This window comes from Oncorhynchus clarkii, chromosome 20, assembly GCF_045791955.1.
Source record: "Oncorhynchus clarkii lewisi isolate Uvic-CL-2024 chromosome 20, UVic_Ocla_1.0, whole genome shotgun sequence".
Classification (NCBI taxonomy): Eukaryota; Metazoa; Chordata; class Actinopteri; order Salmoniformes; family Salmonidae; genus Oncorhynchus; species Oncorhynchus clarkii.
This window is the reverse complement of record NC_092166.1, coordinates 79,168,613-79,185,847: the sequence shown is the minus strand read 5'-3', so window position 1 is coordinate 79,185,847 and position 17,235 is coordinate 79,168,613. Positions and strand designations below refer to the sequence as shown.

The window sequence follows — 17,235 nt, the reverse complement described above, 5'->3', positions numbered from 1 at the left end:
CAGTCTCACTCCCTTCTCCCTAAGTCTCACTCCCTTCTCCTTCAGTCTCACTCGCTACTCCCTCAATCTCACTCGCTACTCCCTCAGTCTCACTCCCTACTCTCTCAGTATCAATATCTACTCCCTCAGTCTCACTCAATACTGCCTCAGTCTCACTGCCTTCTCCCTCAGTCTCACAACCTACTCCCTCAGTCTCACTCCCTAGTCCCTCAGTCTCACTCCCGACTTCCTCAGTCTCACTCCCTTCTCCCTCAGTCTCACTCCCTACTCCCTCAATGTCACTCCCTTCTCCCTCAGCCTCACTCCCTTCTCCCTCAGTCTCACTCCCTACTACCTCAGTCTCACTCCCTACTCCCTCAGTCTCACTCCCTACTCCTTCAGTCTCACTCCCTACTCCCTCAGTCTCACTCCCTACTCCTTCAGTCTCACTCCCTACTCCTTCAGTCTCACTCCCTACTCCTTCAGTCTCACTCCCTTCTCCCTCAGTCTCACTCCCTACTCCCTCAATGTCACTCCCTTCTCCCTCAGCCTCACTCCCTTCTCCCTCAGTCTCACTCCCTACTACCTCAGTCTCACTCCCTACTCCCTCAGTCTCACTCCCTACTCCTTCAGTCTCACTCCCTACTACCTCAGTCTCAATCCCTACTCCCTCAGTCTCACTCCCTACTCCTTCAGTCTCACTCCCTACTCCCTCAGTCTCACTCCCTACTCCTTCAGTCTCACTCCCTACTCCTTCAGTCTCACTCCCTACTCCTTCAGTCTCACTCCCTACTCCCTCAGTCTCACTCCCTACTCCCTCAGTCTCACTCCCTACTCCCTCAGTCTCACTCCCTACTCCCTCAGTCTCACTCCCTACTCCCTCAGTCTCAATCCCTTCTCCTTCAGTCTCACTCCCTACTCCCTCAGTCTCACTCCCTTCTCCCTCAATCTCACTCCCTACTCCCTCAGTCTCACTCCCTTCTCCCTCAATCTCACTCCCTACTCCCTCAGCCTCACTCCCTACTCCTTCAGTCTCACTCCCTACTCCCTCAATCTCACTCCCTACTCCCTCAGTCTCACTCCCTACTCCTTCAGTCTCACTCCCTACTCCCTCAGTCTCACTCCCTACTACCTCAGTCTCACTCCCTACTCCTTCAGTCTCACTCCCTACTCCCTCAGTCTCACTCCCTTCTCCCTCAGTCTCACTCCCTACTCACTCAGTTTCACTCCCTTCTCCCTCAGTCTCGCTCCCTTCTCCCTCAGTCTCGCTCCCTTCTCCCTCAGTCTCGTTCCCTTCTCCCTCAGTCTCACTCCCTTCTCCCTCAGTCTCACTCCCTTCTCCTTCAGTCTCACTCCCTACTCCCTCAGTCTCACTCCCTTCTCCCTCAGTATCACTCCCTACTCCCTCAGTCTCACTCTCTACTCCCTCGGTCTTACTCCCTTATCCTTCAGTCTCACTCCCTTCTCCCTCAGTCTCACTCCCTTATCCCTCAGTCTCACTCCCTTCTCCCTAAGTCTCACTCCCTTCTCCTTCAGTCTCACTCGCTACTCCCTCAATCTCACTCGCTACTCCCTCAGTCTCACTCCCTACTCTCTCAGTATCAATATCTACTCCCTCAGTCTCACTCAATACTGCCTCAGTCTCACTGCCTTCTCCCTCAGTCTCACAACCTACTCCCTCAGTCTCACTCCCTAGTCCCTCAGTCTCACTCCCGACTTCCTCAGTCTCACTCCCTTCTCCCTCAGTCTCACTCCCTACTCCCTCAATGTCACTCCCTTCTCCCTCAGCCTCACTCCCTTCTCCCTCAGTCTCACTCCCTACTACCTCAGTCTCACTCCCTACTCCCTCAGTCTCACTCCCTACTCCTTCAGTCTCACTCCCTACTCCCTCAGTCTCACTCCCTACTCCTTCAGTCTCACTCCCTACTCCTTCAGTCTCACTCCCTACTCCTTCAGTCTCACTCCCTACTCCCTCAGTCTCACTCCCTACTCCCTCAGTCTCACTCCCTACTCCCTCAGTCTCACTCCCTACTCCCTCAGTCTCAATCCCTTCTCCTTCAGTCTCACTCCCTACTCCCTCAGTCTCACTCCCTTCTCCCTCAATCTCACTCCCTACTCCCTCAGTCTCACTCCCTTCTCCCTCAATCTCACTCCCTACTCCCTCAGTCTCACTCCCTACTCCTTCAGTCTCACTCCCTACTCCCTCAATCTCACTCCCTACTCCCTCAGTCTCACTCCCTACTCCTTCAGTCTCACTCCCTACTCCCTCAGTCTCACTCCCTACTACCTCAGTCTCACTCCCTACTCCTTCAGTCTCACTCCCTACTCCCTCAGTCTCACTCCCTTCTCCCTCAGTCTCACTCCCTACTCACTCAGTTTCACTCCCTTCTCCCTCAGTCTCACTCCCTTCTCCCTCTGTCTCACCCCTTACTCCCTCAGTCTCACTCCCTTCTCCCTCAGTCTCGCTCCCTTCTCCCTCAGTCTCGTTCCCTTCTCCCTCAGTATCGCTCCCTTCTCCCTCAGTCTCACTCCCTACTCCCTCAGTCTCACTCCCTACTCCCTCAGTCTCACTTCCTACTCCCTCAGTTTCACTCCCTTCTCCCTCAGTCTCACTCCCTTCTCCCTCAGTCTCACTCCCTTCTCCCTCAGTCTCACCCCCTACTCCCTCTGTCTCACCCCCTACTCCCTCAGTCTCACTCCCTTCTCCCTCAGTCTCGCTCCCTTCTCCCTCAGTCTCGATCCCTTCTCCCTCAGTATCGCTCCCTTCTCCCTCAGTCTCACTCCCTACTCCCTCAGTCTCACTCCCTACTCCCTCAGTCTCACTCCCTACTCCCTCAGTTTCACTCCCTTCTCCCTCAGTCTCACTCCCTTCTCCCTCAGTCTCACTCCCTTCTCCCTCAGTCTCACCCCCTACTCCCTCAGTCTCACTCCCTTCTCCCTCAGTCTCGCTCCCTTCTCCCTCAGTCTCGCTCCCTTCTCCCTCAGTCTCGCTCCCTTCTCCCTCAGTCTCGTTCCCTTCTCCCTCAGTCTCACTCCCTTCTCCCTCAGTCTCACTCCCTTCTCCTTCAGTCTCACTCCCTACTCCCTCAGTCTCACTCCCTTCTCCCTCAGTATCACTCCCTACTCCCTCAGTCTCACTCTCTACTCCCTCGGTCTTACTCCCTTATCCTTCAGTCTCACTCCCTTCTCCCTCAGTCTCACTCCCTTATCCCTCAGTCTCACTCCCTTCTCCCTAAGTCTCACTCCCTTCTCCCTCAGTATCACTCCCTTCTTCCTCAGTCTCTCTCCCTATTCCCTCAGTCTCTCTCCCATCTCCCTCAGTCTCTCTCCCATCTCCCTCAGTCTCTCTCCCGACTACCTCAGTCTCCATCATTCTCACTCCCTACTCCCTCAGTCTCACTCCCTTCTCCTTCAGTCTCACTCGCTACTCCCTCAATCTCACTCGCTACTCCCTCAGTCTCACTCCCTACTCTCTCAGTATCAATATCTACTCCCTCAGTCTCACTCAATACTGCCTCAGTCTCACTGCCTTCTCCCTCAGTCTCACAACCTACTCCCTCAGTCTCACTCCCTAGTCCCTCAGTCTCACTCCCGACTTCCTCAGTCTCACTCCCTTCTCCCTCAGTCTCACTCCCTACTCCCTCAATCTCACTCCCTTCTCCCTCAGCCTCACTCCCTTCTCCCTCAGTCTCACTCCCTACTACCTCAGTCTCACTCCCTACTCCCTCAGTCTCACTCCCTACTCCTTCAGTCTCACTCCCTACTCCCTCAGTCTCACTCCCTACTCCTTCAGTCTCACTCCCTACTCCCTCAGTCTCACTCCCTACTCCTTCAGTCTCACTCCCTACTCCTTCAGTCTCACTCCCTACTCCTTCAGTCTCACTCCCTACTCCCTCAGTCTCACTCCCTACTCCCTCAGTCTCACTCCCTACTCCCTCAGTCTCACTCCCTACTCCCTCAGTCTCAATCCCTTCTCCTTCAGTCTCACTCCCTACTCCCTCAGTCTCACTCCCTTCTCCCTCAATCTCACTCCCTACTCCCTCAGTCTCACTCCCTTCTCCCTCAATCTCACTCCCTACTCCCTCAGTCTCACTCCCTACTCCTTCAGTCTCACTCCCTACTCCCTCAATCTCACTCCCTACTCCCTCAGTCTCACTCCCTACTCCTTCAGTCTCACTCCTTACTCCCTCAGTCTCACTCCCTACTACCTCAGTCTCACTCCCTACTCCTTCAGTCTCACTCCCTACTCCCTCAGTCTCACTCCCTACTACCTCAGTCTCACTCCCTACTCCTTCAGTCTCACTCCCTACTCCCTCAGTCTCACTCCCTACTACCTCAGTCTCACTCCCTACTCCTTCAGTCTCACTCCCTACTCCCTCAGTCCTACTCCCTTCTCCTTCAGTCTCACTCCCTACTCCTTCAGTCTCACTCCCTACTCCCTCAGTCTCACTCCCTACTACCTCAGTCTCACTCCCTACTCCTTCAGTCTCACTCCCTACTCCCTCAGTCTCACTCCCTACTCCTTCAGTCTCACTCCCTACTCCCTCAGTCCTACTCCCTTCTCCTTCAGTCTCACTCCCTACTCCTTCAGTCTCACTCCCTACTCCCTCAGTCTCACTCCCTACTCCTTCAGTCTCACTCCCTTCTCCTTCAGTCTCACTCCCTACTCCCTCAGTCTCACTCCCTACTCCTTCAGTCTCACTCCCTACTCCCTCAGTCTCACTCCCTACTCCCTCAGTCTCACTCCCTTCTCCTTCAGTCTCACTCCCTACTCCCTCTGTCTTTTTAAGCTCTTGTGATTTAAAGCGAGTCAGTTAATTCACTGAGGGATGGAGTGTTTTTTATTATTGTCTAACAGGGCTTAGAGGGAGTGGATCAGTGTGGAACTGAGAGAATTGCTGCCTCTGTTTCCCAGGGGAACTATTTCACACAGACACACAACCATGTCCTATCTGCTTCAGTCTTGCTCACTCCACAGACAATTAGATGTATTGTTTTTTGAATGGTGCATGTCAACAGGTGGAACATGACAGCTGGCATAGTGGTGGCATTATCTATTTACTAGTAACAGGATATAGATTCATTTTCATCCATTTCCACTCCTCCATCAATCCATCTATTCACATCTCCTCCCCTGCACATTGACCACCTATCTTTCTTCCTCTCATGCATCCCTCCTTTCAGTCATCTCCTCTCTTCACTTTTTTCCAATGATGTCATGCTCCCACCCTGCCATCATTCCCTCCCTCCACCTCTCCTTTATTCCTCTGTTCCTCCACCCTTTAATTCCTCTTCCATCTCTTTTTTCTCCTCTACTCTCTGATAGCCCAACCCTAGCCCTAACCCGTACAGGGCCTTATCTATGCCCTCCAGACCTCCACTTGCATCCCTTGCTTTTGGAAGATAGCAAACAAACGAGGGAGCAGAGAGAGGGATGTGGAGGAGAGGAATATATAAAGCGGTCGACGCGGCCCGCCTGGTCCCGTCTCAGAGAGAGAGAGGGATGAAAGGAGGGAGGGTGGGATTAGTTCTGAGCTAGTGCTAGTGAATAGAGCGGGAATAAGACTTCAGAGACAGAGAGATACAGGGGGAATGAAGGGAAGAGCCAGAGAGTAGAAGGGCAGAAAGAGATACAGGAGGAATGAAGGGAAGCGTCAGAGAGTAGAAGGGCAGAGAGAGATACAGGAGGAATGTAGTTCTGAGCTAGTGCTAGTGAATAGAGAGGGAATAAGCCTTCAGAGACAGAGAGATACAGGGGGAATGAAGGGAAGAGCCAGAGAGTAGAAGGGCAGAGAGAGATACAGGAGGAATGAAGGGAAGCGTCAGAGAGTAGAAGGGCAGAGAGAGATACAGGAGGAATGAAGGGAAGAGCCAGAGAGTAGAAGGGCAGAGGGAAATACAGGAGGAATGAAGGGAAGAGCCAGAGAGTAGAAGGGCAGAGATATATACAGGAGGAATGAAGGGACGAGCCAGAGAGTAGAAGGGCAGAGAGAAATACAGGAGGAATGAAGGGAAGAGCCAGAGAGTAGAAGGGCAGAGATAGATACAGGAGGAATGAAGGGAAGAGCCAGAGGGTAGAAGGGCAGAGAGAGATACAGGAGGAATGAAGAGAAGAACCAGAGAGTAGAAGGGCAGAGAGAGATACAGGAGGAATGAAGAGAAGAGCCAGATAGTAGACGAGGGCAGAGAGAGATACAGGAGGAATGAAGAGAAGAGCCAGAGAGTAGACGAGGGCAGAGAGAGATACAGGAGGAATGAAGGGAAGCGCCAGAGAGTAGACGAGGGCAGAGATAGATACAGGAGGAATGAAGGGACGAGCCAGAGAGTAGAAGGGCAGAGAGAAATACAGGAGGAATGAAGGGAAGAGCCAGAGAGTAGAAGGGCAGAGATAGATACAGGAGGAATGAAGGGAAGAGCCAGAGAGTAGAAGGGCAGAGAGAGATATAGGAGGAATGCAGATAAGAACCAGAGAGTAGAAGGGCAGAGAGAGATACAGGAGGAATGAAGGGAAGGGCCAGAGAGTAGAAGGGCAGAGAGAGATACAGGAGGAATGAAGGGAAGAGCCAGAGAGTAGAAGGGCAGAGAGAAATACAGGAGGAATGAAGGGAAGAGCCAGAGAGTAGAAGGGCAGAGATAGATACAGGAGGAATGAAGGGAAGAGCCAGAGAGTAGAAGGGCAGAGATAGATACAGGAGGAATGAAGGGAAGAGCCAGAGAGTAGAAGGGCAGAGATAGATACAGAAGGAATGAAGGGAAGAGCCAGAGAGTAGAAGGGCAGAGAGAGATACAGGAGGAATGAAGAGAAGAGCCAGAGAGTAGAAGGGCAGAGAGAGATATAGGAGGAATGAAGAGAAGAGCCAGAGAGTAGAAGGGCAGAGAGAAATACAGGAGGAATGAAGGGAAGAGCCAGAGAGTAGAAGGGCAGAGATAGATAGAGGAGGAATGAAGGGAAGAGCCAGAGAGTAGAAGGGCAGAGAGAGATATAGGAGGAATGAAGAGAAGAGCCAGAGAGTAGAAGGGAAGAGATAGATAGAGGAGGAATGAAGGGAAGAGGCAGAGAGAGATACAGGAGGAATGAAGGGAAGAGCCAGAGAGTAGACGAGGGCAGAGAGAGATACAGGAGGAGTGAAGGAATGTTTTTATTTATTTTTATTTAACTCGGCACGTCAGTTAAAGAACAAATGTATATTTACCCCGGCCAAACCCGGCGCTAGGCCAACTGTGTGCCGCCCAATCACGGACAGATGGGATTAAGCCTGGATTTGAACCAGGAATTGTAGTGATACATCTTGCATTGAGATGCAGTGCCTTAGACCACTGCGCCACTCAGGAGCCAGAGAGGAGAAGAGAGAGATACAGGGAAGAGGCAGAGAGGAGAAGAGGAGAGGTCAGGCATGCCCAGAAAACATGTGTGTGTCTCTCTCTCTCTCTATTGGACCATGTATTTGTCTGCTTCATATTTTTTATTTAACCTTTTATTTAATTAACTGAGCAAGCCAGTTAAGAACAAATTCTTATTTTACAATGACGGCCTACCCCATCCAAACCCTCCCCTAACCCGGACGACGCTGGGCTCCCTCCCCTAACCAGGACGACGCTGGGCTCCTTCCCCTAACCAGGACGACGCTGGGCTCCTTCCCCTAACCCGGACGACGCTGGGCTCCCTCCCCTAACCAGGACGACGCTGGGCTCCTTCCCCTAACCAGGACGACGCTGGGCTCCTTCCCCTAACCAGGACGACGCTGGGCTCCCTCCCCTAACCAGGACGACGCTGGGCCCCCTCCCCTCACCAGGACGACGCTGGGCTCCCTCCCCTAACCAGGACGACGCTGGGCTCCCTCCCCTAACCAGGACGACGCTGGGCCCCCTCCCCTAACCAGGACGACGCTGGGCTCCCTCCCCTAACCAGGACGACGCTGGGCTCCCTCCCCTAACCAGGACGACGCTGGGCTCCCTCCCCTAACCAGGACGACGCTGGGCTCCCTCCCCTAACCAGGACGACGCTGGGCTCCCTCCCCTAACCCGGACGACGCTGGGCTCCCTCCCCTAACCAGGACGACGCTGGGCTCCCTCCGCTAACCAGGACGACGCTGGGCTCCCTCCCCTAACCAGGACGACGCTGGGCTCCCTCCCCTAACCAGGACGACGCTGGGCCCCCTCCCCTAACCAGGACGACGCTGGGCTCCCTCCCCTAACCAGGACGACGCTGGGCTCCCTCCCCTAACCAGGACGACGCTGGGCTCCCTCCCCTAACCAGGACGACGCTGGGCTCCCTCCCCTAACCCGGACGACGCTGGGCTCCCTCCCCTAACCAGGACGACGCTGGGCTCCCTCCCCTAACCAGGACGACGCTGGGCTCCCTCCCCTAACCAGGACGACGCTGGGCTCCCTCCCCTAACCAGGACGACGCTGGGCTCCCTCCCGTAACCAGGACGACGCTGGGCTCCCTCCCCTAACCAGGACGACGCTGGGCTCCTTCCCCTAACCCGGACGACGCTGGGCTCCCTCCCCTAACCAGGACGACGCTGGGCTCCTTCCCCTAACCAGGACGACGCTGGGCTCCTTCCCCTAACCAGGACGACGCTGGGCTCCCTCCCCTAACCAGGACGACGCTGGGCTCCCTCCCCTAACCAGGACGACGCTGGGCTCCCTCCCCTAACCAAGACGACGCCGGGCTCCCTCCCCTAACCCGGACGACGCTGGGCTCCCTCCCCTAACCAGGACGACGCTGGGCTCCCTCCGCTAACCAGGACGACGCTGGGCTCCCTCCCCTAACCAGGACGACGCTGGGCTCCCTCCCCTAACCAGGACGACGCTGGGCCCACTCCCCTAACCAGGACGACGCTGGGCTCCCTCCCCTAACCAGGACGACGCTGGGCTCCCTCCCCTAACCAGGACGACGCTGGGCTCCCTCCCCTAACCTGGACGATGCTGGGCTCCCTCCCCTAACCTGGACGACGCTGGGCTCCTTCCCCTAACCAGGACGACGCTGGGCTCCCTCCCCTAACCAGGACGACGCTGGGCTCCCTCCCCTAACCTGGACGACGCTGGGCTCCCTCCCCTAACCTGGACGACGCTGGGATCCCTCCCCTAACCTGGACGACGCTGGGCCAGTCGTCTCTGCCAATATTCCTCTCTTTCTGTTCCTACTCTTTCTGCTTCATACACTTTCTGTTCCTACTCTTTCTGCTTCATACACTCTGTCCTCGTGTCGCAAGTCTAATTTCTCTCCCTCTCACCTTTTTCATATCCCTGTATCCCTCTTTCTTTCTCATCCCTCTCTCTCTCAATTCAATTTAACTCTATATATATACTCCTTCTGTCTATCTGACTGGTTTAACATTCCTCCATTCCTCTACCAGAAGATAAAACACACTCCTTTTTCTCAATGAATTGAAACGGGTAAAACAAATCACTTCAATCCCACACTCTCACCTTTACAATGTACATTTATAGCATGTCTATCCCCGGGGCTGTCTGTAACGTTACTAAGAGATCTAGTCTCTGGACACCAGAGGCTGATCTGTCTGTAACATTACTAAGAGATCTAGTCTCTGGACACCAGAGGCTGGGCTGTCTGTAACATTACTAAGAGATCTAGTCTCTGGACCCCAGAGGCAGGGCTGTCTGTAACGTTACTAAGAGATCTAGTCTCTGGACACCAGAGGCTGGGCTGTCTGTAACGTTACTAAGAGATCTAGTCTCTGGACACCAGAGGCTGGACTGTCTGTAAAGTTACTAAGAGATCTAGTCTCTGGACACCAGAGGCAGGGCTGTCTGTAATGTTACTAAGAGATCTAGTCTCTGGACACCAGAGGCAGGGCTGTCTGTAATGTTACTAAGAGATCTAGTCTCTGGACCCCAGAGGCTGGACTGTCTGTAACGTTACTAAGAGATCTAGTCTCTGGACACCAGAGGCTGGACTGTCTGTAACGTTACTAAGAGATCTAGTCTCTGGACACCAGAGGCAGGGCTGTCTGTAACGTTACTAAGAGATCTAGTCTCTGGACACCAGAGGCTGGACTGTCTGTAACGTTACTAAGAGATCTAGTCTCTGGACACCAGAGGCAGGGCTGTCTGTAACGTTACTAAGAGATCTAGTCTCTGGACACCAGAGGCAGGGCTGTCTGTAACGTTACTAAGAGATCTAGTCTCTGGACACCAGAGGCAGGGCTGTCTGTAATGTTACTAAGACATCTAGTCTCTGGACACCAGTGCGGTAGTGTCTCATGTTCATTATTCTCGACACTAATTGTCTGTTATCAAAACTCTTAAGGGCCTAATTTAATCAATGTGCAGATGTTTGGGGTTAGGTCCGTTAGAATAAACAATTAATTAATTATCAATTTGAATGTCAATGAATATCCGTTTTTTGTCTAAAACAATAAACATCATGTCATTGATTAAAATGAATCCTGAACACACTTCACGTATGTAGCCTAAGATACGCTGTAAGACGATGGTGTGGTCTCTCTCCTCTCTCTCCTCTCTCTCTCTCCTCTATCCTCTCTCCTCTCTCTCCTCTCCTCTCTCCTCTCTCCTCTCTCCTCTCTCCTCTCTACTCTCTCCTCTCTCCCCTCTCTCTCCTCTCTCCTCTCTCCCCTCTCTCATCTCTCTCCTCTCTCTCCTCTCTCCTCTCTCTCCTCTCTCTCTCCTCTCTCCTCTCTCTCATCTCTCTCCTCTCTCTCCTCTCCTCTCTCTCCTCTCTCTCCACTCTCTCCTCTCTCTCCTCTCTCCTCTCTCTCCTCTCTCTCCTCTCTCTCCTCTCTCTCCTCTCTCCTCTCTCTCCTCTCCTCTCTCACATCTCTCCTCTCTCCTCTCTCCTCTCTCTCCTCTCTCCTCTCTCTCCTCTCTCCTCTCTCTCCTCTCTCTCTCCTCTCTCTCTCCTCTCTCTCTCCTCTCTCTCCTCTCTCCTCTCTCCTCTCTCCTCTCTCTCTCCTCTCTCTCTCCTCTCTCCTCTCTCCTCTCTCTCCTCTCTCCTCTCTCCTCTCTCCTCTCTCTCTCCTCTCTCCTCTCTCCTCTCTCTCTCCTCTCTCCTCTCTCCTCTCTCCCATACAGTTATGGGAGAGTCTATGCAACAGCGGACCCATATCACCACACGATTGGTCCTGCAGCCACGTACAGTGTGGGTACTATGGTGAGTCCTCTGTCCTCTTCTGTTACCATGACCACTGCTTACTAAAACGTGAAACACACTTAAACACTGCATCCCACAGGGCTCCCTACTCCCTATAGGGACTTGGTCAAAGTGGCCCTATATAGAGAAAAGGGGGCCATTTGGGATACAGAGTAGTAGTCCAAGCACCACAGAGAGTTTTGCATTTATCATGCATTGTATTTATATCATGTAATATGTACTTATTATGTACGGATGCATATACTGTAAATGAAAGTAGAATGGACACATGGGAGAGTTTAAATGTTTTGATTTCCTGGAAGCAGCTGACTCTGTCACTGTGTGATTTTCTACGGCATGTTTTCTATGTGAGATTCAACAGCTGTCGCCACTTCAGTAAATGAACCAGAGATGTCGTTGCTTTAAGTCCCTTTTCAATGTCATTGGCCTGAAGCTCTTAAAAAAATCCCAATGAGACCGCTACATCCTTTATTATGAGAGGATTCTCCTCAATTTCCACAGGAAGAAATAGTTAATTGGTTAATGTTTGTTTTTAGCTAGCTTTTGCAGCTAACATCAAAGATGAAAAAAATAAATAACGAGAGCCCCCCCCCCAAAAAAATACAAAAATAAAGAACTATGTGTTTTCTTTTGCGGGTGTGAGTAGGGACTTCCTCCAAAGATTAACGACCATCAAGCTCGCGTAGTGGCGTGCCGTGAGATATTCAAGAAAGAAAGAAAAACATAAAAACAAAAAACACAAAGATGAAAAATAGAGACAGACAAATGATCCCCATGGCACGCAGCTCCCCTTAGCTCTGTCTGAGAAGCTGATCTGTGTAGAGTTCTTGCCTTAGACAGATGTGCAGGGTGTTGTGTGCAGACACGCGCGTGATGCCGGAAATCGCACCCCCCTTCCTCTCCCGACCGAGCGACCTCCCCCCATCGTGCAGCTGCTAGCTAAAAGCCTTCATTAATTATACAACCATTTGTTATTCTTCATTTACTTAATTAAAACTGTGTTTCTCTATTCTCTTATTCATTCACTTCTTTTTTCTCCTTCCAAATTCACCTCCCTTTTCCTTAGCTGCAGGTACACATTACATTACATTACACATTACATTACACATTACATTACATTGCATTACACATTACATTACACATTACATTACACATTACATTGCATTACATTGCATTACACATTACATTACATTACACATTACATTACATTACAAGTTACATAACACATTACACATCACTTTACAAATTACACATTACATATTACACATTACACATTACACTACACATTACACATTACATGACACATTACATTACATTACACATCGCGCTACACATTACATTACACATTACACATTACACATTACATTACACATTACATTACACATTACATTACACATTACATTACACATTACACATTACATTACACATTACATTACACATTACATTACACATTACACATTACATTACATGCCACATCACGTTACACATTCCACATCACATTCCACATTACACATCACATTTCACATTCCACATTACATTCCACATTCCACATGACATTACACGTTACACATTACACATTATATTACATTACACATTACACATTACACATTATATTACATTACACATTATATTACACATTACACATTATATTACACATTACATTATATTACATTACGCATTATATTACACATTACATTATATTACACATTACATTATATTACATTACACATTATATTACATTACACATTATATTACATTACGCATTATATTACAATACGCATTATATTACACATTACATTATATTACACATTACATTATATTACATTACACATTATATCACATTACGCATTATATTACATTACGCATTCAATTACACGTACACGTGCACATTTCTACCACCACCACTCCTAAACACAGTGACCTCAAAACAAAACAAACATTGATCCACTCACCACTACAGTGAAAATGACAGTGTCTTTGGAGAAAGATTGAGGGGCTGAATAGGAATAGAAAAGGATGGGGTAAAGTTTCAATCTGGACCAAACGCTATATGAGCTTGATTCAGCGTTTACCAGAAATGCAGCCTCCGCAAACGTGGAAACATTGCCCTGAACTTCCGTGATGCGGATTAAATCGAGCCCTAAGGAAGAACAAGAAGTAACTAAATACACAAGATGGCAAAATGCCATCTTGTAGACCCACTGAACAAGCACAACCACTTACTGAGAAAGCGAGAGAGAGGGAGAGAGAAATATTTAATTATATATAATGATGTTTGATGTACTAGGTCTGTATTAGGATACTTGGATAACATGCTTGGGGCAGAGTGAGGGGTGGGGGGGACAGACAGAGGGGTATGGGGCAGAGAGAGTGGTAGGGGGGCAGAGAGAGGGGTAGGTGGGGACAGAGAGATGGGTGGGGAGGGCAGACAGAGGGGTGGAGGGGGACAGAAAGAGGGTGGGGGGCAGACAGAGGGGTGGAGGGGTACAGAAAGAGGGGTGGATGGGCAGAGAGAGGGGTGGAGGAGTACAGAAAGAGGGGTGGAGGGGCAGAGAGAGGGGTGGAGGGGTACAGAAAGAGGGGTGGAGGGGCAGAGAGAGGGGTGTAGGGGCAGAGAGAGGGGTGGAGGGGCAGAGAGAGGGGTGGAGGGGCAGAGAGAGGGGTGGAGGGGCAGAGAGATCAGGGAAAGAGAGAGTGGTGCAGGCTCGGTTTAAATCGTGATCTGGACATGAAAGAGAATTAACTACTGTATATCTGATTCAATGACCTATTTAGAGTTTGTAGTTTCAATTGAGGACTGGAGCAAAACTTTTGAGAATTTAGTCACTGCTTAGTTTGAATCACACCACTAATCACTTCTCAAGTCCTTCCATTCCTTTCTCACAAACATAACAAAACATGCATAGTGTACGCATGCACACAAACACAGTCACTTCCAAGTCTTTGGTACCCATCTCCTTTAAATCTCCACCAACACTCCAACCATTGCAACAACAAAAAATAAATGAAAAAAGGGAAGAAAGTTTTGAGGGAGAAAAAGAAGGAGCCAATATAATATGATATTGCTGCGTTCACATGCCAGTCAGAACTAGGAAAATCGTACATTTCCGACCTACTAACAGGTTGTAGTTATACACATGCCATGTTCTCATGTCAGAGTTTCCTAATTCCGACGAGCACTCGAACGCAGCATATAACCCAAGCTTCCTATACTGAATACTGATTGGAGCTTTTTTCATCTTTGATGTTGCAGGCTAGCCTATACAGAGGAGGCTGCAGTCGCTTCACTCCGTACTAGAGCGAGAGAGAGGGACAAACGCCCCCCTCCTCCCTCCTTCCGCCCCCCAGAAAAAAAAATACATCAAACTTAACACCTCCTTCCTCTTCAATGGAAAACTAAAACTAGAGCAAAACAACTCCAGGTCAACCAAACACATGACCACCTTGTCAAGACTCTCAAGTTGATGTCTACTTTTAAGAGTTTTATCTGACTATATGCATTGTCTGTCATCGATGTACTGTACTGATTTTGGAAATGACGATGCTCTTGTTCATTTCCTGTATTGATTTGAATGTATTGCTCTGGGTTGAGATTGATGGTTTCTAGAACGTGAGAAAGAAAGTGGTGCTGGAGCGAGACAAAGAAATAAAAAGAGAGAGAAAGAAAGAAAGAAAGAAAGAAAGAAAGAAAGAAAGAAAGAAAGAAAGAAAGAAAGAAAGAAAAGTTGGATATGAGGGAATAGGTCTTTCTCTTTCCAATAAAGCCAAAATATTGTCATTAATTTAACACATTTAATGATTAGAAATTATAATCTCATTAACAATAGTATTATAAATGGTTGACAATAGGCTGATATTGTCTGTATAAAGCCTGTATAATGGGAATCATACCGAGGGATTTTACCAACGGAAAAAAAAAAAAAATGCTGCTACTCTATATTCCTCTGAGTTTATGTCATCAAACTGGGTTCCTGTGGGACGGGTCACTACTATTAACGTTGTCATTTGTCATTCTCCCAATGTACATTAAGAGCGCTAATGTTCAGCTTTGTTCAATTTGGCACCCCTATTCTCTATGCAGTGCACTACATTTAACCTGGGCCAGTAAGGATCTGGGCAAAAGTAGTGCACTATTTAGGAAATAGGGTGCCATTTGGGACGCTAGGCTAATGACATAAACATAAAAGCACTCAGCTACAAGAGGTTGATCTGTGACAAAATGGCTGACAGGAAGTGATGTATCCTAGAATGATGTGTAGTAAGAAGAGAGGGGGGAGAAGGAGAGCTGTGGCTGCCATTGCTGTAGCAGTAGTGTGTCAGAGCGAGAGCATTGATTGTGGCACTGAGCCAAAAGCAGAAGGTATCCCATCTCCACAGAACGGCTTTCTACAAAATAAGGAATAATACTACAACATAACAAACAGATTATTATTATTATTAGATATTTCATTGGTCAGTTTTTCTTTTTAGAAAGAGAGTCATTACATACAGTATCTTCAATTCATATCCATTATATTATTTTGCCGTGCCAAACTGAACTATATCTTTGAACAAGTAACACTATTCAACAAAGAGGATGTTGAAGGCATTTGCTGTTTTTCAAATGGTACATATTTTTTATTTTATTTTATTTATTTCACCTTTATTTAACCAGGTAGGCTAGTTGAGAACAAGTTCTCATTTACAACTGCGACCTGGCCAAGATAAAGCATAGCAGTGTGAACAGACAACACAGAGTTACACACGGAGTAAACAATTAACAAGTCAATAACACAGTAGAAAAAAAGAGTCTATATACATTGTGTGCAAAAGGCATGAGGAGGTAGGCGAATAATTACAATTTTGCAGATTAACACTGGAGTGATAAACGATCAGATGGTCATGTACAGGTAGAGATATTGGTGTGCAAAAGAGCAGAAAAGTAAATAAATATAAACAGTATGGGGATGAGATATGATTTAAGAGAAGAGAAAGGCTAGTGTGTTTTACTGCACAGGGAGAAGGGGATACCTGGTCAGTTGTACCCGGTCAGTTGTACAACTGAAAGCATTCATCCAAGATGTGTCTTCTGCATTTAACCCAACCCCTCTGAATCAGAGACGTGCAGGAGTCATCTCTGAATCAGAGGTGCAGGAGTCATTTAACCCCTCTGAATCAGAGAGGTGCAGGAGTCATTTAACCCCTCTGAATCAGAGAGGTGCAGGAGTCATTTAACCCCTCTGGATCAGAGAGGTGCAGGGGTCATTTAACCCAACCCCTCTGAATCAGAGAGGTGCAGGGGTCATTTAACCCAACCCCTCTGAATCAGAGAGGTGCAGGGGTCATTTAACCCAACCCCTCTGAATCAGAGAGGTGCCGGGGTCATTTAACCCAACCCCTCTGAATCAGAGAGGTGCAGGAGTCATTTAACCCAACCCCTCTGAATCAGAGAGGTGCAGGAGTCATTTAACCCAACCCCTCTGAATCAGAGGTGCAGGAGTCATTTAACCCCTCTGAATCAGAGAGGTGCAGGAGTCATTTAACCCCTCTGGATCAGAGAGGTGCAGGGGTCATTTAACCCAACCCCTCTGAATCAGAGAGGTGCAGGGGTCATTTAACCCAACCCCTCTGAATCAGAGAGGTGCAGGAGTCATTTAACCCAACCCTTCTGAATCAGAGAGGTGCAGGGGTCATTTAACCCAACCCCTCTGAATCAGAGAGGTGCAGGAGTCATTTAACCCAACCCCTCTGAATCAGAGAGGTGCAGGGGTCATTTAACCCAACCCCTCTGAATCAGAGAGGTGCAGGAGTCATTTAACCCAACCCCTCTGAATCAGAGAGGTGCAGGGGTCATTTAGCCCTTCTGAATCAGAGAGGTGCAGGGGTCATTTAGCCCCTCTGAATCAGAGAGGTGCAGGAGTAATTTAGCCCCTCTGAATCAGGGGGGGGGGGGGGGGGGGCTGCCTTTATTGACATCCACGGTACCCAGAGAGAGAAGTTGGGGGTTATCTGCCTTGCTCAAAGGCAGAACGGCACATTTTTCACCTTGCTGGCTAGATTTGAACCAGTGACCTTTTGGTTACTGACCCAAAGCTCTTAACCTCTAGGCTACCTGCCGCCCTACAGGCTTGTAAGATGTG

General features: G+C 49.2%; 1 protein-coding gene across 1 annotated transcript in view; it reads left to right on the top strand.

Moving 5' to 3' along the window:
• Nucleotides 1-14,623, top strand: part of LOC139375716 (RNA binding protein fox-1 homolog 3-like) — a 677,315-nt gene extending 662,692 nt beyond the window's left edge. Inside the window, exons 14-15 of the mRNA XM_071117526.1 lie at nt 11,038-11,116; nt 14,370-14,623. Coding sequence (XP_070973627.1) covers nt 11,038-11,116; nt 14,370-14,414 — 124 coding nt within the window. The 3' untranslated portion in view covers nt 14,415-14,623. The remainder of the gene's footprint in view (nt 1-11,037; nt 11,117-14,369) is intronic.
• The last annotated feature ends 2,612 nt before the right edge of the window (nt 14,624-17,235 follow it).